General features: G+C 44.7%; 10 protein-coding genes across 10 annotated transcripts; 5 read left to right on the forward strand and 5 right to left on the reverse strand.

The window, feature by feature from the left end:
* Positions 1-41: 41 nt before the first annotated feature.
* F4817DRAFT_319544 (uncharacterized protein) lies at positions 42-1,246 on the reverse strand (the record flags this gene model as incomplete). The annotated part of the gene is made up of 3 exons (XM_049301072.1): positions 42-382; positions 441-948; positions 1,010-1,246. 3 exons carry the CDS (start codon positions 1,244-1,246, stop codon positions 42-44), a joined length of 1,086 nt encoding a protein of 361 aa, XP_049155395.1.
* A 2,989-nt stretch (positions 1,247-4,235) lies between these two features.
* Positions 4,236-4,870, forward strand: F4817DRAFT_319545 (uncharacterized protein; the record flags this gene model as incomplete). Its single annotated transcript, XM_049301073.1, has 3 exons — positions 4,236-4,456; positions 4,542-4,648; positions 4,704-4,870. 3 exons carry the CDS (start codon positions 4,236-4,238, stop codon positions 4,868-4,870), a joined length of 495 nt encoding a protein of 164 aa, XP_049155396.1.
* A 1,333-nt stretch (positions 4,871-6,203) lies between these two features.
* F4817DRAFT_348985 (uncharacterized protein) lies at positions 6,204-6,812 on the reverse strand. Its single transcript, XM_049304766.1, has one exon. It carries the CDS (start codon positions 6,593-6,595, stop codon positions 6,323-6,325), a length of 273 nt encoding a protein of 90 aa, XP_049155397.1. The 5' UTR covers positions 6,596-6,812; the 3' UTR covers positions 6,204-6,322.
* Positions 6,813-6,843: 31 nt separating this feature from the next.
* F4817DRAFT_348986 (D-isomer specific 2-hydroxyacid dehydrogenase) lies at positions 6,844-8,171 on the forward strand. The gene has a single exon (XM_049304767.1). The coding sequence runs from the start codon at positions 7,047-7,049 to the stop codon at positions 8,067-8,069; it is 1,023 nt and encodes a 340-aa protein (XP_049155398.1). The 5' UTR covers positions 6,844-7,046; the 3' UTR covers positions 8,070-8,171.
* Positions 8,170-8,729, reverse strand: F4817DRAFT_246819 (uncharacterized protein). Its single transcript, XM_049299109.1, has one exon. It carries the CDS (start codon positions 8,595-8,597, stop codon positions 8,310-8,312), a length of 288 nt encoding a protein of 95 aa, XP_049155399.1. The 5' UTR covers positions 8,598-8,729; the 3' UTR covers positions 8,170-8,309.
* Positions 8,172-10,205, reverse strand: F4817DRAFT_348987 (uncharacterized protein). Its single transcript, XM_049304768.1, has one exon. It carries the CDS (start codon positions 9,937-9,939, stop codon positions 8,863-8,865), a length of 1,077 nt encoding a protein of 358 aa, XP_049155400.1. The 5' UTR covers positions 9,940-10,205; the 3' UTR covers positions 8,172-8,862.
* A 589-nt stretch (positions 10,206-10,794) lies between these two features.
* Positions 10,795-15,471, forward strand: F4817DRAFT_348989 (AHS2-domain-containing protein). Its single transcript, XM_049304769.1, has 12 exons — positions 10,795-11,019; positions 11,074-11,344; positions 11,454-11,627; positions 11,688-11,762; positions 11,826-12,297; positions 12,346-12,486; positions 12,543-12,719; positions 12,791-13,043; positions 13,093-13,150; positions 13,203-13,877; positions 13,937-14,075; positions 14,132-15,471. The coding sequence occupies exons 1-12, from the start codon at positions 10,829-10,831 to the stop codon at positions 15,202-15,204; spliced, it is 3,699 nt and encodes a 1,232-aa protein (XP_049155401.1). The 5' UTR covers positions 10,795-10,828; the 3' UTR covers positions 15,205-15,471.
* Positions 15,472-15,880: 409 nt separating this feature from the next.
* On the forward strand, positions 15,881-16,751 carry F4817DRAFT_361321 (LamB/YcsF; the record flags this gene model as incomplete). The annotated part of the gene is made up of 3 exons (XM_049306395.1): positions 15,881-15,958; positions 16,019-16,071; positions 16,118-16,751. 3 exons carry the CDS (start codon positions 15,881-15,883, stop codon positions 16,749-16,751), a joined length of 765 nt encoding a protein of 254 aa, XP_049155402.1.
* A 341-nt stretch (positions 16,752-17,092) lies between these two features.
* Positions 17,093-19,375, forward strand: F4817DRAFT_247051 (MFS general substrate transporter). The gene is made up of 4 exons (XM_049299111.1): positions 17,093-17,824; positions 17,897-18,610; positions 18,676-18,840; positions 18,929-19,375. Exons 1-4 carry the CDS (start codon positions 17,434-17,436, stop codon positions 19,111-19,113), a joined length of 1,455 nt encoding a protein of 484 aa, XP_049155403.1. The 5' UTR covers positions 17,093-17,433; the 3' UTR covers positions 19,114-19,375.
* Positions 19,376-19,430: 55 nt separating this feature from the next.
* F4817DRAFT_246895 (PAP2-domain-containing protein) lies at positions 19,431-21,375 on the reverse strand. The gene is made up of 3 exons (XM_049299110.1): positions 20,762-21,375; positions 20,512-20,651; positions 19,431-20,380 (listed from the first exon to the last, which is right to left on the reverse strand). Exons 1-3 carry the CDS (start codon positions 21,193-21,195, stop codon positions 19,638-19,640), a joined length of 1,317 nt encoding a protein of 438 aa, XP_049155404.1. The 5' UTR covers positions 21,196-21,375; the 3' UTR covers positions 19,431-19,637.
* Positions 21,376-23,773: the final 2,398 nt, after the last annotated feature.

Here is a 23,773-nt window from a genome sequence, read left to right on the forward strand (position 1 = left end):
AAATATATCATCAAGTGTCGTGATCCCCCGTACCCCTGTCCCTATTTCCATCCTTTACGGATATCATCGGGAACTCTAATCCAATTACCTCCCATATTAGTATATCTAGCAAGCTCAACGTGTCTCGTCACATTTATACCAGAAATACTGCTTTCAAGCTGCCCAGCCGAAACGCCAGCACTTATTTGAGGACTAGGGTGAATACTGCCACCGCTGTTCCACTTGCTATCCTTGCTATCGATATAGGTTGGTGAATTAATCGAAGACGGTCTGCATATTGCCATAATGTGTCGAAATAATGGCCAGTATGTCGGTATTGATGTAGCAAGAATGCCAGCCATAAGCTCAATAAGTGAAAGAAGGCTCATACGTATGTTATCATCTATAAAAAACGTTAATACCATAACTATTCGGTTTACTAGGTGTCGAAAGCGACTTACAGCTAGGATCACCAGTTGTGTCAAAATCCAAGGAGAATGCAAGGCGAACAATAGAGACGATACAGGCGCTTCCACCCATACCGAAGGTGAAAATCAGGAGTCTCTTTTTCTGCTTGGAGGTGTGGAGATGTAAAACCATTGGGATAGGAGAAAATAATATGATAAAATCGTTAATTATATTGATAACTCCGGTAAGAAGCATATACAATCCGTAATTTAAACAGAAACCCTCTTTCATTGTGACATCCCAATAATACTGGATGGGAATGCATTCGAGGATGTTGACGAGAATTGATGCTATGTGAAAACCAATGAGCACCAAGGCGAATACCCATAGGAATCCATGGAACCTTCTCGATGGGAAGATGTTGCCATATAACCTAAGAATGCCGAGTTTTAGGAATCCTAAAGACGTGGAATATGATACTTCATCGACGATTTTCCAAGTATTAAGCAAGCGCATGTCCGTAACCAGGATAACGTGACGCCCTCCTCCGTATTTGGTTATCTTGTTTTGTTATAGTTAGTAGGAGTTAGTTTAGGTATTTTGGTCGATCATGTTTAGTTACCATGCCTAGCCCGATGCTGAATTGCGCATAGAAGACCCAACCTATCAATAGTAGAATATCGCTTTGTGTTAAACGGAACTTGCGCGATACAAGATACTGCGAATAGAGACGCAGAAGAATGAATACAATAGATGCGATACCGCAAATAGAGACACAAATAATTATATCTGGCACGAGGCTTTCGTCACTGTGAGCTTTCATAAAAGCTATCTTCTCCTTTGACGGTGGCGCGGCCATATTGACGTCTAGTGCTTATAACGGGGGAGGGATTGAGAGTAGGTAGAACACTCATATCTTGGTTCACATGGCATAGGAGGAGTTCTCCAAATGATATAGGCGACAGCTTGAGTGCGGCTTGAAATTCTCAGAGTACCTAATGTTGGTAACCAGGTTGAATACCAGTAAGCAAGGAGGGTTATATTAAATGGGGGCGCCTGTGTATTTTGTGCTAAACTTACTACCGTGCTACCTCGTATGCAAGTTTCTCACATCACTAACATGCATATGTTAAGTTCAATATGACCGTTATTCTAAGTCGTGTTAAGGTAGATGGTCGTCTCCAACGACTACATAATTAGATTTTATGCAACTACTTTTGAAAGTGACTTCGAGGCGTTCGGTCCTGCATAGACGGATTCCCATTGGTTAAACCAATTAACTATCCACCTAAGGAAGCGATCGCGTTGCACGTTGTAACTTAGGTATGCTACCACACCATTCAATATCGTATATGATACGTGCTATAATCTTTGGCCCCCTACATGAAAAGTATGTAATATCACATCCCACCAACGAATCAGTAACTAATAAGCTATCAATTAACGCTCTGGTTTTACGAACAACGAATGCAATATTGGGGGCTCATTTATATATTTATATATAGAAATTTGTGAGGTGTGTAGTACAAGTATAAATTTACTGAGGGGGTTAGCTATAAGCCGTCGGATGTACAATACGGCTGGCTTGACACTATCTTACGATTTTAATAAACAGCTTTCTAAATCATATAATGCTTATCTCCTTATTGTTCTACGCCACGCCTCTGCTGCAGTAATATATTCCTAGGTGTAGGATTTAAAGCTTGCAATGAGGCTTGTACTTTGGTGCTTTGCAACATCCTAACGGAGTGTAAGATATATCAATATCGTAGGTAGCTAGTAAATTATAAAACATGTACTAGGGATGTCTTAACCTATCGAAAGACACTCGGCGTGTAATAGATAAGGGCAAGTGTCTACATGTGTTGCGACCATTTCCATAGTGCTACTAAATCAAAAGTTCGTTAGTACCTATCTTGAACAGTAGACAGGAGTGGGGTATTGTACACTAGTAATATAAAACCCAAGATAATTTATAGCCGCTGCGGTGACGACTATGGATACCTATACTATAAGTATTTAGCTTTTACATAACCATGGAAATATATCAATTCTCGACTTGCTTCACGGGGGGTTGGTATTCAAAATAGCTAGCCCTACGGACAGCAATTGCTTATGTCTGTTCTTTTCGCTGCATCTTTCCGTTGGTCCAAAGTCTTTAACATTTCTTCACATTTTGCCTTGATCCTTGCCTAGCCGTTACTGCTGAAATGAACTCTGAAACCCTTTCCCCCGCCGCCACCCCAGAGCCTTGAGCTAGATCTGTCACGAGGTGGAACGAAACAGCATGGAAACAACTTCGTTGTTCCGCGAAGAACTCTAAACTAACTACGAGGGTCTTACGTCTATACATATTGAACAGGTCCATTGTTCTAGATGTCTCATCTAGAATCCTGACAGGCTTACTTGGAGCGCTGGGTACGACTCCAAATGCCCGATTCCATGTATTAAACGGCTGATGGCAGTACTAAGCACGCCGAGAATGAGGATAGGGACGACCCAATGAAGAGATTTAATATAGTTTCAGACAGTAATTGTGGCCCCGAAGAAGGTACACTCGAGTGATTCTTATACGTAGTGTTGGGGACAGCTTTCACATGGAGGGTAGTTCGGCCCCGTACGAGCTGAATAAACTACATGAGCATCGTCCCCGACACTTGAAATTTAAATTTGAGCATGTACTATCTTTGGATATACCTAAAGAACGAATGGTAAATATACAAAGGAAAAACCTCATATCATCTGGGAGAGAGGTACATATATGGTTAGCTACCACATACGCTACCTGAGTATGGAAAGTTTTAATATAGAGTAAATTGACCTTAATCAAGTACCTAATATATCGATTACGTAAACTACCATCTGTTTTAAAGTGTTTATAAATTTATATTATTGATATTAAGTCTAAAAGCACATGTAACTTATCTCCGCCTTGATCCAAAACCTCGTCTACCGAGCACAATCAATAGACCAACAAGCAAGAGAGTAACAATGACGCCAACAATAATACCAACGACGGCCCAAGTGTCAAGATAAGTGCCCTGTGCTAATACAGGTTCTTGACGCTTATTATCCTGCAAATTAGTCATGATGTTGTTTTCGACTAGTAATGGTAGAGCTAAGACCTCTACATCAGAAGCCAGAATCAAGCATAATAAGATAGGATACATTTTTATGATTTGTTTATAGTCACCGTGTACTATCTATCCTGATACAAGACTATAGAGTTGAAGCTTACGGTAGATAGCGAATAGGTATTTATATATCTAATATTTCGCAATCATCAATAATAATCTTTGTCAATCGGGGAAGATTTTGTTCTACCGACCCTTTGTGTATAGAGTGGAACACAAAAGCGAGTTGTCGATTGTTAATCGAAGATATTTTATGTATAATGGTATAACCATAGCCATATTAAGAGTGATATTTTGACTCTCGGCTCTTTGTCCTTTGTCGAAGCATAATTATATTGTGACTTCGAAGGCAATCCAGGGGTCCAAGAATATGTTGACAAAGTGCCGATTCTATCGCAAGTGCATTGTCACTAGAAGAAATTTCCAAGAATGAAAACAATTAAGTATGACTAACGACTTGATTTAGGTGCCTAACTATAAGCATGCTAATGGATTTTGATGCTTCGTTCACGACTCACTCTTTCAGTAGTACCTTTTAACAGACGTAACTGCGTTAGAATCCTATACTTAGCGACCTTAAAAGTCTATCTATATATTTCTTGCCAATATAGTTCTCTTTTTCCCTTCCATTCTACTCCTCAACACTATCCCCCTTACATCAATACATTTTCTAGCCCTGCCTTAACCAATCGTCAAATTCTAGTAATCCTTACTATGAAGGCTTCCTGTTTCATCCTCGCCGGCGTTTTCGCTTGCCACGCCATCGCAGATGGTGGCTACGCGAAAAATTGCCGAAATATGACGCTTGTCGACCTGGATGATCCTCATGTCGGCCTGAAGGCATCTTGCAAGGTTGGAAATAAAGACCAATGTTCAATCCTTGATCTATGGCAATGTTATGGAACTGACAATGGCATACTGAAACCTCAAGACAAGTAAGTGATTCCTAGAATCCTTTATCTATCCGGTCGTTAAAAAATTGAGAATAAAATACTGACTAGACGGCCTAACCTAACTCAGGGGTAACCTCCCTAGATGCCGATCATGTAAACTTGACGGCACGGTTTTAGAATGTGAGTGCCGCACTGATCGAAAAGGGCGCCATCACACCAGCTCTGTAGATACGAGTAAGTAACCTACTTTGAATAAATACCTGTGTTCAGGCTAACAGCAGTTTTGCAGACGATCTTATTGTCAACGACAACGGAGTCCTCAAATGCTTCGGCAATAGAGCCACCACGCCTGATAACTGTGCCCAAAAACAATCAAGTGGATGTGGTAGTAACCGCTCCCTTGTTACTCTAGGATATGCCCTATCTTTCTGCGGTCTTGCCCTCATCTGGGTTTGAGTCTCTTGCATTTGCCTTGGATACCTTACGATTGCCATGTCACGGGCTTGTCACTAAGTCAAGGGGAGTCACAAGGAATAGAGTAGCATTACAATAATATCTTAAGCGCATATTTCCATTAGTTAGTACCTAATTACATCCAAGTTTGTGACATTGATATTCTAATTTCTATTAACCTACGTATTCCTTTCCATAATCTCGCTCCATAGTGCGATATAATATGATTCCTAGGTACATACCTAGGTACGTTACTCTCCTGTCTAGCGCTCATACCATATCCTTAACTGCCGCAAAGCTAATTCGTAGTGTTAAAGTCTAGGCCTACTTATATCAGTAAATCAGGTCTTCTTAAAGAGACTTAACAGATGCCATTCTACATAGGAATATTGTAAAGAATTTAGCCAATCACAATTGAACGAGCCACCTACTTAAGGAAAAAGCTTCCACGATACCTGGGTGCCTGCAAAATCTCCTCATCCTTATGTACAGGTAGTAATGCAAGGCATAAATGTGTTTTAAATAAAGTGATGTTAATTGTAAATTACCAAAATTTCTTTCTACGTAAATTACCCCACAGAACAAGTGTATACACCTGGCCACCAAAATTACTAGTAAAATGACATGGTTACTTTTTATTTTATTAATTTTACAAAAGGTTTAAATTTATTAACAATATTAATAAATATATTAATATATTTTTATATATTAAAAGTTTTATAATTAAAACGAATTAATTAATATTAATTTTATTAAAATGTAACCGTATATAATTAAATTATTATAAAAGTAATTTATAAATAAAAAAATATAATTTATAAATAATAATATATATTTTATATTTTTTAATTATAATAATATATTTAATAATAATTATTTATATAAATTAAATTAATTTAATAATATTATAATTATATAATAATACCGTATTTTAATTAAAATATTAAAAAATGATAAAAAATAAATAAATAAATAAATAAATAAATAAATAAATAAATAAATAAATAAATAAATAAATAAATAAATAAATAAATAAATAAATAAATAAATAATTAATTAATTAATTAAATAAATAAATAAATAATTAATTAATTAAATTTAATAAATTTAATTAAATTAATTAAATCAATTAAATCAATTACATTAATTACATTAATTATATCATTAAAAATATCATTAATATAATTTTTTTAACGTTAAAATTAATATGTATCGGCCGTGTTTTAAAAAAGTTATAAGGCAAAAAGTGGCCATGTCATTTTACTAGTAATTTTAGTGGCCAAGTATATATACTTGTTCTGTGGGGTAATCTACGTGGAAGGGCTGGCATGGTAATCTACAATTAACATCACTTTTTAAATAAAGAAACGGCCAGTAATTAAGGATTGATCCGAGATACTTCCAAACAGGAGGGCTCCCCCCTTATTTCTAAGTATTTCGAACATTCATAACTTTTCATAAAAGACATCCCTTTACAACATTCTGTGAGCCATATGATTGTATTGCCACTTGGCTTGGGACTTCGGTTCTCGCCCTCTTCCTTACCCTAGTGTTTGTTAAGCACGCCGATATGAATAGGAAGATCACATCGACAGCACGCGAATGTTTAGGCATTGGGAGAAGAACCGATATACTCCAAACGGCAATGAGGAGTAAGACTTGGATACGTCGTCGGCAAGCATGGTAGTCTAGGCTTGTTTGGATAGTCGCTCCTAAATATACCTTCATCGTTATCGATGGTGTAATTTACTGTTTCCTTCTGTCTTCGAATGCGGCATTCAATTATATGCAAAGAGCAACGCAATTTGTTATATTTATTTAGGAGATATCTACGTGGACATTTTGGAAAAGTATTCCGTTAGCACCCACAGACTTTATAATTAGGAGATAGTCTACTGTTGCTGTTAGACTCCTTCTTAAACTAATTGATTCAATTAATCAAAAACATAACGGTTAGTCCATGTGCGCTAGTGAATGAAGTTTAAACGGGGCTATAAATAGCGTGAGGAATCCGCGATCTTGGTGCAATGCGATTGCGATTTTAGGTCACCACCTCCGAAGTTCGGCATCTGTCGGCTATACTGTATTACATTACACAGGTACACCACATTATACATACATACAACCAAACCACCGCCTCAAGCTACAGCAAAGATATAACTGACAATCTTTTTTCACCATGTCGTCGCCTCCTACCGTTCTTTTAATTGGGAACTTAGCCCACACAAACGAAGAATGGAAGTCCCTCAGTAGCAAGTACACACTCCTTGAGTTCCGCAAGGGAACGCGAGAGCAGTTTCTTGAGAACTGCCGAAATGGAACTTACGCCGCGGTCAGCGGATGCTATCGGTCTAACGTCTCTACCGCAATAACGGGGCCTTTCGATCGTGAGCTCGTTGCAGCGCTACCGGAGTCCTGGAAATTCATCGCGCACAACGGCGCGGGCTACGACAACATTGACGTAGCGGCGTGCAGCGAGCGCAAGATTGCTGTGTCCTCCACCCCCGTGGCTGTTGATGATGCTACCGCTGACGTCGGCATATTCCTTATGTTGGGTGCTTTGCGATATGTGCACGAGCCGCTGATTGCGCTACGCCAGGGCCGCTGGAAGGGGAGGGTGCAGCTAGGTCACGACCCTCGCGGCAAGTCCCTTGGAATCTTAGGAATGGGTGGGATTGGACGCGCAATGGCAGACCGTGCGCGCAGTTTCGGGATGAATATCATTTATCACAACCGACGGCAGCTGGATCCGTCTCTGGAGAAAGGAGCGAAATACGTGTCATTTGACGAGTTACTGGCTCAGTCAGACGTGCTATCCCTTAACCTAGCTCTGAACGAAAACACCCGACACATAATCTCGGCGCCGGAACTAGCCAAGACGAAAAAGGGTGTCGTAATTGTAAATACGGCGCGTGGAGCGCTGATCAACGAGGCTGACCTGGTGGCTGCGCTAGAATCGGAACACGTCTCGGCAGTAGGTCTCGATGTATTTGAGAACGAACCGGAGATCCATCCTGGATTGGTGAAGAATGACCGAGCGTTTTTGCTCCCTCATCTTGGGACAACTACCGTCGAGACTCAGCGAGAGATGGAACTTCTCGTGTTGAGAAATCTGCAAGCTGTTATTGATGAAGGAAAGATACTGACTTTGGTAGGGGAACAAAAGGGGTTGGATTGGGTGCCTAAGGAGGCAGATTTATGATTGCCTTAGGTATGTTGATGTAGAATCTAGAAGACTATAAGATAAATATAGATAATTGCATCATACGGCGAACTTTAATTCGACTTTCAGATTAAGGTTATACCTTCAATTACCTAATCTAAGGGAATAGCGATGCAAGTGATGAGGGCATATTTAAGATCTCTACTAGATAAAGTGGAGTCGTGAGATTCTTACTCAATCAACATCATTCAATCCCAACTTCATTATGAGATGAAAGTTCTACTTCCTTCCGAAGATCGCGATAATATCATTTTTCTCAAAGACGCTGGCAACATCCAATGCGCTCCTCCCCTTAGCATCCTCTTTCAACGGATCTAGCCCTTTAGCAATGAAAGCCTCAAACATTGCCTTATCATGACCCTCTCCCGTATAGTATGTCTTTTCTCTCCTAGCAATCACATGTAACGCCGTCTCGAGCTCTTTATTTACCGCGAAGATGGCAACACGGCTATCGCGCGGGAAAAGCTTATCGTAGTGAAGAAGATGGCATTCTCCAGGATGCTCCATGCGTCGGTCTCTATCCTTGGATAATAGATACGTAAAAAGGGGGGTGTTACCCGCATTGTCAGCTACATCGATAGGCCCTAGGAACCTTTACCAGAGAGCTAAGCATTGATCAAAATAGTCTTCAGGTAGCTCTATGTCTATGCGTCCGGAGCTGAGCGGTTTGCGGCGCGTTTTTAGACACTGGGAAGCTATATTATGAAGTACTGTGAGACCGTTCGGGTCAGGGTCCATACTGGCGCCTTTAGAGAGCAGCAGGTCGCAAACCTTAGGTCGTAGGATACCTACGCAAAGCGTAGTGAAACGGCGAAAACCCATTCTGTTCCAACCCTACGGGAAGAGTTTCTTCTAGAGTAGATATATCCACTGGGCCATCTGCAATAAAAGAGGCTTCCACTTGGTCCATCGTAAGCTTTGCAACTAGGAATAAGCCTTGAGACATTTTTGCTACCATATCTATGACCTGCTGTTTAATTTCTTGTGCATTATCGGTTTTAGGAAGTTTATCAAAACGATGGTGTAGATACGCTGCTATATCGGCATCCACAAGACGCTGCTGGAGGCTAATGTGAACGATCGACGAGTCTCTCAAGGCACTTTGCAGATGCTGCTTGGGCCTACTGGTGATGAGCAGTTTCAAAGAGTGAGGACGACAGGTGGCCAAGCTATTAAGCCTATCAAGAAGCGGCCTGTTTCCAGGAGTCATCTCGTCCATCTCGTCCAGGGCATCAGCAATACAGAAACATTTCGGGACAGATGATACTCCATCAAGAAAAAGCTGAAAGAGTTCGTTGTCCGAAGTCTCTACCAAGCTTGTCTTTAGGCGTGACTGGAGAGAGAACTGTAGCTTAGGAGAGTAGGGCAGAAGCTGGGCAAGCCAATCTTGAATGAGAGCACGCGGTGAGAAATTGGCTGCGACGATATTTCGGAAAAACATGAAGAGGACAGGACAGTCCTCAGATGTGCGCAAATGATTAATAACCGAAGCCGCCATGACGCTTTTCCCTGCGCCAGCAGCTCCCTTTATCCAAAGGCTGCCGTGCTCTGAAGAGTCATGCCATTTCTTATACTCATCAGTCTCGCAAATCCAAAGCCCGGTTCCGGGAGCTTGGGATGAGAGATGACGGCCGAATTCACCAGATTCGGCTAGGTAGTCGGTGGGCTTAAGCCAGTTGCGTATTTCTTCCAATTCTTCGGGGCTCAACGAGGTTTCTTCGTGATTGACGATCTCATATTCGTCATATTCGTCTGCTATGCTGGATGGACCTGCCATCTCGAAGGACAATTTATATTTAATATTTTTTATGCCGTAAATATGTCGAAAAGGCGAATCACACTCATCCATATCCTTTTATATACGTCTTCTGCGGCACAGCCACGTAGGACGTTAGTAAAGCAGGCAACAATAGCTCATCCATAGTGGGACCTCATCCAGCTGTCCAGCTATGTTATTGGCTAAAGTCTTCTTCTAAGACACGTACTCGGATACAATGTCGAAGGGCCACAGTGATATCCAAAGCGCAAGTATGCTTTACTCTCGGTAACTATAGGAATCGTTGGTAGTCTACCCGAGTGATTCTATCTCGTATGTACGGATTGCCTTCACAAGGGATACTAAATTGATTGTTCGGTTCGGCTCAACGTAAATCCAGCCCCTCTCTCAGGGGCCTGGTTGATATTACATGACGAGATTAGATAAACCCTGAATACCTATGTAGGTAGCTACCAGTTATTTTACATAACACTCGATCACCTAGATTGATACCCCAATATCATTATCAGTAGTCCTCTGAAATTACTTTATAATAATACGGCACTCAGAGGTACCGTCTCTAGGCTATACATATAAAGTCTATGGGTTGGTCATGTAATACAAAAAGGACACAAGTTTAAGGGTTCTCAAATAACGAGTTCAGAAATATCGCAAACCAAGACAAGGTTGCAGTAACTAACTACCAGTTATGTATGGCCTTCAACACCTGCTTTGAAGCACACCGAGGTCTTCTAAAACTCGTCTACGGTTTACATATCAGACCCCTATCTGCAGCATTCCCAGATCCAATCATCCCCCTGAACGCTTATCAGTTCCCCTCATCACTAGTTACCTAGCATAGCCAACCCCTAGTAATATTATAGCCATCAAAGCATTTGCTATCGAGTACTATAAATAGCATGTACCCTTTCTCCAACCATCCCCTTATTCGTTGTTTCTTAGAAACGTAGTAGCCCATACAATGTCTCTCGTTCCTCGTATACTCATTGCGAACCGCGGCGAAATTGCCGTACGGTGTATCCAAGCGTGCAAACAGCTATCGTTCCCATGCGTCTCTATTTTTACCACGGCGGATGCTAGTTCGCTTCATGTGCGCCTTGCTGATTCGAGCGTCCTGCTTGAAGAAGAAGGGCCTCGAGCATACACAAATATGTAAACTTGGCTTATACTATGCTCATACCAACATCACTAATAAAGCAATTGCAGTGATGCGATCCTTGAGATTTGCCAGAAGCAAGACATCAACGCCATCTTTGTTGGGTACGGGTTTCTAAGCGAAAATGCGGAATTTGCTCGTCGGGTTCACGATGCAGGCATGATCTTCATAGGCCCTGATAGCGAAGCAATCTATCAAATGGGCTTGAAACATGTAGCGAGAGGCCTGGCCACTGCCGCAGGTATCCCTGTTATTCAAGGCTCTGGCTTATTGAGGAATGCAGCGGAGACGCTTGAAATAGCACAGAAGATAGGCTTCCCGGTCAGCCCCTATTCTTCTATATTATTTGGTTATGATGCCATCAATACCGATCCGATGGTAAAGTCTTACGAGTTGGTTCGTTTATTAACTTCAAGCCTGCTTGATTTAGGTCATAGTAAAAGCTTCTGGTGGCGGCGGCGGTATGGGTCAATATATTTGCGAGAGCGAGAACGACGTTCCGAAAGCATTTGCCAATGTGGAGAGCCGCTCGAAAGAACTTTTCGGCGATACGGGAGTCTTTTTAGAGAAATACTATGGCTCCAGCCACCACATCGAGATTCAAGTATGTTTAGCTGATTGATTCAATTTTCAGCCAGTAACCGTCCTAATTGCCACGCTCAAGGTCTTTGGAAACGGGACAGGCGAAGTGGTAGATTTTGGCGAACGAGAATGTAGTATTCAAAGACGCCGCCAAAAGGTAGGTCTGTTTATCAACACCCTTCTAAGTATCACATCCTGATCACCGGTATCTTCATATTAGGTGATAGAAGAGTCTCCTAGTCCGTATCTAGTTAGCCGGCCCGAGTTAAGGAGTCGTCTTATCTCCTCCGCCTTGACTCTCGCAAGATCTATCAACTACTCTTCAGCTGGAACTGTAGAGTTTCTCGTCGACGATAAAACGGGCGACTTCTTCTTTTTGGAGATGAATACCCGTTTGCAAGTCGAGCACGGCGTCACGGAACTTTGCTACGGTGTGGATCTTGTCGCTTTGATGCTACAGCAGGCCAAGCATCAACTGTCCAAAGAATCCGGAATTCCTTCTGACGAGCTTCTGAGGATACGAGCAGAGGCGGCCCCGAAAGGCTCCGCAATCGAAGCCCGGGTATGCTGTGAGAACCCAGCTGATTCTTTCCTACCTAGCTCCGGTTTTGTCCAGTCAGTTGTTTGGCCTAATCAACACGCTCGGGTGGATACATGGATACAGCTTGGCACATTTGTTAGCCCCTATTTCGGTAAGTGAAGCTCAAGTTCCATTCAAACTTCATCTGACACGGAGCTAGACTCCCTGTTGGCCAAGGTAATTGTACATGGTGCTACAAGAGAAGAATCAATTGCGACTATGCGAAAAGCCTTGGATACCTCAGAAGTCGGCGGGCTTGTGATGAACTTGACAATGCTGAAGTCGATAATTACTTCGACAGGTGAGTAGAGCTATAACATCATCTCCAAGTCTATCTTCAACTAAATTATTAAATAGAATTCTCCAGAGGAACAACCCTTACGACATTCCTAGATACACAATTCACCTTCCATCCTACGGGCATCCAAATTGATGATCCAGGTGTTTTCACCACCGTCCAGCAAGCTTGTAACAGGACACGCAAAGGTTATGGAATACCAACGAGTGGACCAATGGATGACTTGGCTGCGACTAGTACGTTATACTGATCGATGAATGGGAACTAGCCCAACTATATAGCCAAACCACCGCTGACGTTGCTACAGTTGCCAATTTGCTCGTCGGGAACTCGGAGGATATAGAATGTCTCGAAGTCACGGCTCGTGGACCCAAGCTCAAATTCTTTAGCTTAAGTGTGATAGCTATTACTGGCTCACCGTTTTCCGTGGAGGTGAACGGAAACGTTAAGCAGATGTGGTCCAGGATTATTATGAATCAGGGCGATGTACTAAAGATAGGAGCATCCGCCAGTCCGGGAGGCCGATGCTACATTGCGATCCGAGGAGGATTTCCAGGGGTGTAAGTAATTCCAGAAAGGTTACTGACTTGACCCGTTAACACAACTTAGGCCCGAATGGCTTGGATCCAAGTCCACCACACCGAACCTCGCCCTGGGCGGTATACAAGTGAGTATACTCATCACCAAAGGAGCTCATATGATTACTAAAATCGATGAAGGGTCGACAACTACGACGTGGTGACCATATCGAACTAGTCCATATCGAAAAATCCGATCTACCTGATGCGTATCAACTCCCATCGGACTTAATTCCTCCCACCACTGTGACAGATATCTATGTGATGCACGGTCCACACGATTCCGACGACTACATCACAGAAACCGGCAGACAAATTCTCTACTCGACCGAGTGGACTGTGGACCATAATTGCAACCGAACGGGGATACGCCTAATTGGTCCACAGATTGAGTGGGCACGAGAAAACGGAGGGGACGGCGGTAGTCATCCAAGCAATATTATCGACTATCACTATCCATCGCCAGGGGGGATTAACTGGACAGGTGATACCGGCGTGATTTTCCCGCAAGATTCTCCTGGACTCGGCGGCTTTCTTTCCTCCTCTACGGTTGTCTCCGCAGATCTATGGAAACTAGGAAGACTCAAACCTGGCGACAAGACGAGGTTGACGCCGGTATCTTACAGTTCCGCTCGGAAGATAGCTAGCCAGAAGGCGAGTTTCATCGGTACAGTTGCAAAGCATATATCTAGCGGCATTCTAGAACAAGAGCATGCGCTGTCTCTTTTGGAGATAAAGGAAAAGCATCTAAGGCCAGATGCAATATTGCAAGTAGTTTCGAGTGGCCATGGGGGACCGAGACTGACATTACGCCAAGTATGTTCTTCGGCACGGTGGAAGAGCTCAAATTTGCTAATTCATACCGTTATATTTAGGGCGGCGACCGCTTTATTATCGTCAATGTCGACGTCTCTGAAGAAGCAGGCCTCGAGACCTCAGTAGCAGCAAATAATCTGGCCAGAGCCATCCAGAGCCGTAACATCCCGGGGACTTTTATTCACATTAGCATTAATTGTTAGTATACTCTTTGGACGATAACGGCTTGGTAACATGGCTGATTCTTTTGATAGCCATCACTGTTGAGTACGAGCCGGGCATAATTTCCCAGCCAGATGTAGTTCTCTTAATCAAGGAAGCCCATCAACAAAGCAGCAATATCGAGAAGCCTTTGGCAGCGCGTCGCTTTCGCCTCCCTATTGTCTTCGATCATCCTTCGGTCCGCGAAGCGGAGAGTCGTTATACCACCTTGCAACGCAATAAAGCTGCCTATGTCCCAGATAACGTCTCTTATGTGCAAGAGAATAACGGGCTTGCCTCCCGTAGTGATGTTTTCGAGATCCTTCTCAAGACGCGATTTCTCGTCGTCACTGTCGGCTTTATGTCAGGATTGCCACTCTTATGGCCTCTCGATCCTATGGCGCGCCTAACGTCTCAGAAATATAACCCAACGCGTATCTCTACACCCCCTGGTACAGTGGGCCTTGGGGGTGGTATGTTCTGCATATATCCAGCTGACCAGCCTGGTGGTTATATGATGCTTGCCAAGTCAATTCCAGTCTGGGACACGTACGCCTTACGGCCAGGCTTCAGGGAAGCGAAGCCGTGGCTATGCGAGCCATTTGACCTAGTGGACTTTTACGAGGTGAATCTCGATGAGTACGAGGAAATTTCAAGGCAGTTTGAGGCCGGCGTATATAAGATACAGGTTGAAGAAACTGTATTTGATTTCCAAGCCGAACTTGCTAAGGATCAGGAGAAACGCAATCTACCAGAGACGCTCGAATTTCGCGCCAAGCAGGGAGCAGCAGAAGAACTTATGCGTGTCCGCGAAGAAAAGCTACTATCAGAGTGGCAGCTGGACCAGGAACGGAATCATGCCAGCGCTCAAGAGATAACTGACGTAGGGTCAGGAGTAGTGACGGTCTCGTCGCCTCAGATGGGAAAGGTGTGGAAGATTCAAGTTAATCGCGGTGATGTAATAGAGCAAGAGAAAGTGATTGTTATACTTGAAGCCATGAAAATGGAGATTCCAGTCATAGCAGAGGAATCTCATCATGGTTTCGTAGTTAAGGAAGTTCTGGTTCAAGAAGGAACGTTAGTATCATCCGGGACTTTGCTTGTTCTCCTTCAGAAGCCTGATTAAATCGGGTTATCTGCAGTTACGGGTCGGAAATGTCTAGGTACATAGGTGATGCATCCTTCGCTCATACAATCAGGGAATTATACGTGTTAAGGGATAAGTGGAATCTCTAATGTGTTAACGAGTCCAACTACTCCACGTGGAGAACATCTGGATATCGGTAACTTCAGCAACTGGGTACCTATTTACCCTCTAATCTTGTACGATTGCTCCTAGATATTTTAATTCACCTTTGTTTACTCCTAAGATCAAGATTCCGGAAGCAAGCCTGAACCATCTAATATGGTTTCTGCAGCAGGTAAATGCTGGGAATTCAGGTTTGAAGAAATAAATGAACCACGTCGCAGGGTTTTTCATCACAGTGACATTGAAAATGGTTGGTCTAACCAGTGGTTACCTCGCATACATTGAGAACCCTCGCGGTCGGGATGATCAGAGTTACTTGGCGGGTGCCTATAGCGACTAGTCTCGTGTAGGGATATAGATAACAATCTACTGTACAAACGGAGTCCTCCGGCTGATAAAATATGCGAGTTGCGTATCTGCGGGGTGAACTCGGGGATCGTCGATCTTCAACGGCTATACAATATAGGTACAAAGTGCCATCCTATAATCAACATTATAGCTACTAATAAAGTCCAAACAAAATAGATATCATAGATCCAGTACGGAATACATCATGTCTGAAGGTAAATCCCAGTTGCGATGGATAGAGATCAACTGCGACTTGGGGGAAGGCTTTGGACGATGGAAACTAGTAAGACCTTTCCCCTGCCGTTTATTATTTTCCCCTCGCTCATGCATGAATGGTCGATAGGGGCCTGACGAGGACTTAATGCGCTATATCGATGTAGCAAATATTGCCTGCGGGTTAGTTCTGATCAACCCCGTTCCTATCTCAACTAACCCTAAAGAGTTTCCACGCCGGCGACCCTTCTACTATGGTGCGCACAGTTCGCCTTGCAAAGCAACATGGTGTGCGAGTTGGTGCTCATCCGGGAATGCCAGACCTCCTTGGCTTTGGTCGTCGCCGCATGGAGATTTCTCCTGACGATATGTACGCTTTGGTATTATATCAAGTCGGCGCTCTTGCAGCTATAATTGCTGCAGAGGACATGCCGCTGAACCACGTCAAGCCACACGGCGAGCTCTACTTCTACATCCAGCGAGACGCTGGTATTCGAGATGCCGTGCTCCGCGCCGTCAAAGCGTTTAAGGTTCCCATTTATTCACTGCCAACTAAGCAGATGGTCGAGGACTGCCAGAGGCTTGGAGTAGAGCTTATCCCTGAGTTCTATGTGGACATTGACTACAATGACCAAGGCGGACTGGTACCAGTGGCAGAGTCCGCCCCTGTTACTCCAGAGCTGATTGCTGAGCGTATCCGCATCTTCACGAGTAAGGGCCAGGCCATTTCCAACAGCGGGAATGCGGTGGATATACCCGTTGATAGGCAAGGGTTCAGTATATGTATTCACTCGGATCTGCCAGGTGCATTGGACAATGTTATCGCTGCAATAGCAGCTGTTGAAGAGCAGAGAGTATCATAGGCAGCTGCGCGTACGAGGATCTCATTGGGTTCTGTGGCGGTTTATTCCATTTACATGGGGATATTGCTGGGTAAGTCAATCGTCGGGGTTGATGGCGAGCACGAAATAATGATATATTAGTCTATGTATCTGAAATTAGCTTCTGCCAAGAAAATACTCGAGACTTTCTACTAAATTAGGTAGTCTTTCTCTCAATGTTGACCTTAAGAGTTCATGTATCCAATAACCTCCCACTCTTCTCTGTTCTTAGGTAGAGTAGCGTCCCATGAAGAACTCCTAGGTCAAAACACCCCTCGTCTTCCAACGGCTGGAATCGGCAAAGCCATCTTCTTTACGGTCTAGATCTAGCTAGAACGGCCGAAATTATGGACCCGGAGCGGTCGATACCCTGCAGCAGGCCGGGGTTGTGGACCGAGCCAAGATGTCGCCATCGGACCAAATATTGTGTAATGTCACAAGAAAAATGAAGACTTCCAACGTCGGCGTGTGGTACCATACCGCTGGTATGATATAAAGATCATATCCGTCGCTTCTCGTGTAAGCTGGAGAGCTGGATTACCTAGGGCCTCTCGTGGATTTTTGCCTCGACCGATTTTCGCCTCGTTCCGACGGCATTGTCGACAGCCAAACTGCTAAACTTGAGCCGGGCAATACCTACAATCCACTCGAGTCGACCAGCAAAATGAGTAGCTCCTCTATCGCAGACGCGCCGACGGACGGCTCCGCGGTCAAGCAGAAGCGCACGTGGTACCACACAACGCTCTTCAACGCCTTCGTCATCGGCGGCGTCGGCTTCATCGCCCCGGGACTATGGAACGCGATGAACAACCTAGGCGCTGGCGGCGCGCAAGAGCCGTACTTGGTTAACGCGGCTAATTCGCTCGTCTTCGCCATCATGGGGTTCATGTGCTTGTTTGGCGCGCCCATCGCCAATAGCATTGGTCTACGATGGACGCTTTTTCTGGGCGCTGTGGGGTACCCGGTTTATTCGGCTGGCTTATATGCGAACAATCGCTACGGCAATACTTGGCTTGTATTAGTTGGCGCCGTGGCGTGCGGCTTGAGCGCCGGTGGTACGACTCCATTCATATAGACATAGCTACGTTGCCTACGTTCGTACAACCTGCTAACTTGGATTTGGACAGCGTTTTGGTGCTCAGAAGCAGCCATCGCGGTAGGCTATCCCGAGCCTGCAAAAAGAGGTCGTTATCTCAATATATGGCTGTGGTTTCGCACGGGCGGACCCTTAGTCGGCGGCGCCATCGTGCTTGCGCTAAACCATGACGAGGGCACCAAGGCTAAGGGCAAGGTAGGATACCAAGTATACCTGATATTCATCGCGCTACAATGCGTTGCCGCTCCCCTCGCGCTCGCGCTGTCGCCACCGGAGAAAGTGCAGCGTTCAGATGGATCGAAAGTTATCATTAAGAGCGAAGGCTCTTTCGCAGGGGAGTTCCGTGCGCTATGGAGGGCCTGCAAGCGCAAGGATATCCTCCTCCTGCTGCCGGTTTTCTGGGCGGCCTACTTCAACCAGTATAGCAGCAACTTCCAGTCGTACTACTTCGGTGTGCGAGCGCGCGCCTTGATCGGCTTCGTGAATAACTTCGGCACCCTGATATCGTCGCAAATTATGAGCACGCTGCTGGATTATAAGGGTCTTCCGGTCAAGAAGCGCATAGTGATCGGCTTTTTCTACGTCGTGGTGGTGCACATAGTGGCCTGGGTATACGGCTGGGTGATTCAAATTCGGTATAATGTCAACCCACCTGCCTACGACTGGGAGGACAAGGGGTTCGTCGAGGGCTTCTTCGTGCTGGTCCTTTGGGACTTTTCCCGACAGGCACTTCAGAATTGGCTTTGTAAGTGGCCTCAAATTTCCGCAATGGGGGTGTATCATGGAAGGATAATTGCTAATTCGCAGTAGATTATCTCGTCGCGAGCATGACTGACAATATCTCGGAGCTGACACGGTTCTCGGGCATCCTAAGAGGACAGGAGAGCTTTGCCCAGGCCATTAGTTTTGGAATCAATACGCAAAAGTTTAAGGATGCTGGGCGTGTGCCTCTAGCCGTAAACACCATCCTGCTTGGTAAGTTTGATATCTCATCAATGTCTTGGGCCTTGAAATTTGGATCCCGTGCCGTTTTATACAGACTGACTAACACATGTTTCTATAGGTCTATCTGTATTCCCCACGTGGCTTGTTGTCCGTAACCACGTCCCGGTCGAGCAAGACACCAAGCATGCCTCCGACAACGAAAGCCACGCAGAAGAAGGTCTGGCAGGTCAAAGTCTGGATTCTAGTGAAAAACAGAAGTTTGCCGTTGGGAAGACAAGTATCGGGGGAGATGCTGCAATCTGAAGGGTACGAAGTATGATGTAGATCAATAGAATTCACTTCCAGCCGAACTCTAACGGATGATAATTGAAAAGATATTTCCTCCATGGCGTTAAAATACTTCAAGACGGACATGTAGAGACGACCTGTGCTCGACCTGTTAGCTAAAGAATCCTAATGACAGTTGTTGCTGGTGATGCATCTATGAATATAATAGGATGTTATGGTCACTTTCTTATTCCCAAGCGCGTAAATGAGGAGCGGCTTCGTAAAATATTTGACAGTTAGGCAGGGTAATCTGTCAAAAAGTATGCGCTTCAGAGTAGGTAAAATCGGCTTCAGACAAATCGATCAATATATCATGCTATGAGGCTCAATAGTAAAAACCAGTATCTTCAGATATATCACGGATGTAGAACTGTCAAGTTCGCGGAAGGCGTAGATAGAGTAATGATCTCGCCTTTCGGCGGTATTAATTTATTTCGTCTTAACTTCTAGTATTAAGTGTATCGTGGTATCATAATGCCAGTGCCGTCTCTTATATGCAATTAATCTCTTCTCCTGTCGCTCTTATCGCTCCGGATGCTTGATGTCGGGCTCGAATTCCCGCTCGATGACCCCGAGTGCATGAAGCTGTCCAAGACTGTAAATTCGTCCGACAGGTCCGCACTTCGCTTAGCGGCTCCGACGGGACCATATCCAAGTTCCTCGTCCAGAGGCTTGTTCTTCTTCGTAGCACCAATTTCGACATACTCGTATTGCCAACGGTATGTCTTCCCAGGCTGCTGAATGGGCAGCCAGTATTTCCTAACCACAGCAAAGATGGAATAAGCGATGATGCCACCACCGAGCAGATCGACAGCGTAGTGATGATTCAGATACATCGTCGCCCAGCAAATCCAACAGACGTAGAATAAGCACAGGCCCTTAAGCTTGGGAAAGCAATAAGTGATGAACAAGGCTTCGAGGATCGCGTCGGCGGCGTGAAGACTCGGGAAAGCTCCGAAAGGTACGGGTGCCGTGGTAAAGCTAGTGGTGTACATGTCGATGCCGAAGAGTGCGTCGATCCGCGCTAACCCGGCCGGGGAACCCTGCATTCCGTATTTTGCGGGCTCGAGGCCGTGCAGCCTTTCGTACCAGGGTGGTGTGCATGGGAAAAAGAGCTGTATCGATACACCCAAAACACTCATCCATCCGAAGCTTTTAGCGAACATCGGGAGGGTACCCGGAGCAGCAAAAATGAACATGATCACGGAGCAAATAGCGGGAAGTCCGAAGTGACCTAGTCCGTCTGTGGGGAATCAAGTCAGCAATGGTTTCTTGCAAGTCAATTGAATCAAAGATCTTCAGATGCGAAAATCCGAGTAGGACCCCGGCCTTGTAGAGATAAGATGAAATTTTCTGAAATGGGGGTTGTCTTACATGGAATCCAGGCGAATAAGTCAAGCACAGGATGTGTCCATGCAGAAAGGACGTTTGAAAAGCTAACGCCATATAGAATATCTTCTAAAGCAGGAAGCACCTTCACGAGGATATCCGGACGAATGTCGTACGGGATAAAGCTGCAATCGGCTAGTTAGCAATATGAATAAAATAAAACCCCTCCTTGACTGGAAGGTTGAATAGTAGTAGAAGTGCCGATAAGAGCTCTTCGAAAAAAATGGAAGCTTACCGGCTAGAGAAAAAGTAGAGGAGATAAGTCCATATAGGCCATGACGGGAGAAAGAATTGTCTTGTTACGGGCATGAACAAAAGCGAAAGATACCCTAAGGCGGCGAGGGTCTTAATAATAGGCGCCGACGGGTCAATAATCCACAGCGAAAAAATGGTGAAACCGGCCAATCCAAGATATTGCACGTCGAATAGGCTCCATTTCCTCGTCCTCAGTAGCTCAAAGGTATCTGTGATCTTAAAAGAGGTTTGCAAAGCGGAGATACTCCTCGTCGGGTTGGAACCGGATTCTCGCATTTGCTTGGACGAGTGGCTGAACATTCGGGGTAGGTTATAACGGCCTGGTATTGTCTTTAGCTTGGACGGGCTCAACCTCTCGCGCCATCCCAGAGGGAGCTGTGTCTCCGTTTCGACGACGGTGTTTGTCTGCTGCATCGGAACGCTCTCGTACGACGCCGGGGGAAATCTTTCTGTCTTTCCTAGGAAAACCGTAGGTATTTTATCTGCAGTTGGAGGAGTCTGACCCGGGTCTGCAAAGTCTTGTTGTACCGGAGGTTACCAAGGTTAGCCAAGGTGGGTTGGGCGAGGAATGTTGGGGCTGGTTGTCCTCCCAAACGCCAGGCGAAGGCAGATGAGGTCGAGGTCGTCGGCTTGTCGTGAAGAATCACATACGGAACGCAATTCCTGGATCGTGCGATCGGGAAGCGGAAAGAAAAGGGAAGGGGAGGTACATGATATATAATAATAAAGAAATAAAAGCAGAGCACACTACCTCTACCGCACCACAACTGTTCTGCTACCTAACCGCCCCCGGTGCTTTGTTGCTTGCCGTACAATACATACATAATAACTCAGGTATCCGGATATAACGGGGACAGGGATGCGAGAGACGCAAAGTAAGGCATGGCTGATTGGGTAGAATTGTGTCGATGGTCATGGATATTTGGTCTAGGAGTGGATTATGAGTAATGGATTTAATGGATTCAAAAAATGGTACCTCCCCTGCTCCCATCTTACTCGGCCTTATGACAGGGGTATAAACTTAGCGGGGACCCATGCCGATTGTGCATCCACAGATACGTGTAGCTGCACAGTTAAATGTCAATGTACAGTACATCGGACATCACCTACAGTTTAATGTTTCGACCAATACAAGGCGGAAAAGAGCAGGAAGCGAATTAAAGATAATGTTCTAATATGCATGCAAGTACATACTATGTTTGTATGCAAAAGCAACAAAGCAGTCACATTAAGTTTTACTGCAGCCTCCCGCACATGTCCAAGTATTCAGGTACATGTACCAACGGTATGTACTAAGAACTTAGTGTACATAGCGCAAGCGCCGTACCGCAACTTTAAATTCTAAAACGGTTCGGGATTGGGAGTCAGGGAGTATTCTTGCCTCTGCATTAGCGCCAGCATCCGAATACGTCGCATATGCAAGCTAACCCAGTCATAAAGGAAACCAGAAAAAGCCTAAGGTTAGTGACTAAGATAAGATTTATCACTTGTCCCGCCAGTCTGCTTCCTTCGTAACACAACGCTATTCGTTACTTGAATCTAACCGAACGGGATTCTGATACTGATTCCATACTGCAGAGCATCGGCCGAGTTATTATAGATGATGCTTAGCTGTAACGAAAGCGAACCGCTTACTCACTTCTTCGGCAGCTTGAAGATCAGTCATCCTCCCCATAATGCAATTCATAGTTTTCTGGCGCGTATAATAGGGTTTGTAAGGGAGGCAGACACGTGGTTAAAGAATGAGTTGCGCTTCTTTCATTATATTGAAATGTCTACACACTGTGGACGAATATGGATATGGAACTGCGGATATAGCATAGAGGATATCAAATGTGTAAGCGTAAGGGTGCTCCTCAGCCCAATACCTTGAAGTCTTACTCCATGGTCCCTCGACTTCGATGGAATGTAAGATGTAGTCGTGGAACGCGTTAGCCTTGCTTCAAATCAGCCTTGAAATAATTCTAGCCTGGCCATCCTTTGGACTGGATTACTGACAGCAATGATGCCGAGGTCTCTTTTTTCGCAGGTGTCCACCTCTGTGTCCAGGACAAATGACATAATCGATTCTATGGGGCTCGATTTCAAAGCACCAAAACACCGGTAACAACGAGGTTCGATAATTCCCATGCCAAATTCCCGCAAATTCTAAACGAAAGCGAACTGTGACCTAGGTCAGCAGTACTGCTAGGTCAGCATATTTATATGTCCTCTCATCTTACAGTCCCGTCCCTTGCGGACTTGCGGACTTCACCAGTTGATAATATCAAACAAGAGAACCCTTTGGAATCCGGCAAGCGGGAATTAATCAGCGCTAGCGAGGGCGGACGCCATCGGAAGAGTCGGGGACTAGGGGTGGCATGCGGTGCTTACATGGGTTACACACGTGCATAACTTCTACATACAAGATCCGTTATTTGTACAAACGAGACCGGGTACGAAGTGCGAAATATAGTACGAAAAATGTACAATACAAGATGCGCGCTTGTGTAACAATAGCAATGCAACCGGATCTTGGCATTGAAACGCTAGTACAAGGTTTTAGGGTCTTGGCGGTCCATTTTGTGCTATTGCAAGGATCCCAGAGCCGCTCGTCACATCCTACAAGTTACAGTACTGTAGTACCTACGCGTATGTACGTCATTATCAATTAGGTACGTACCAACAAGTTAGAGATCTTAACAACCGGGATTGAGAAATGGACACGTGAGGGTAATAACAGCAATGTGTCGTGTGTGCCCGTCCGTTTCTCAGGTGTTGATGAGCAGCTATATTGAGGTTGGATGGATAGATGCGTTTAGGTAAATGCAGCAGATGCACTCATCCAAACAAGTAAAGGATCACTAAGAGTACGGTACAGGATATAGCAGTGTACCACATGCCTAATGTACATATGCATGTACCGTCTGCATGGCGCAAATGGGGGTCACCTTTTGTACCTCTTGTAAAACGTTTATCAGTAACGAGATCGCGTGCGCAGAAAAGAAGAAGA

The sequence above is a fragment of the Daldinia loculata genome, assembly GCF_022478755.1.
Source record: "Daldinia loculata strain CBS 113971 unplaced genomic scaffold F4817scaffold_62, whole genome shotgun sequence".
In the NCBI taxonomy this organism is placed as follows: domain Eukaryota; kingdom Fungi; phylum Ascomycota; class Sordariomycetes; order Xylariales; family Hypoxylaceae; genus Daldinia; species Daldinia loculata.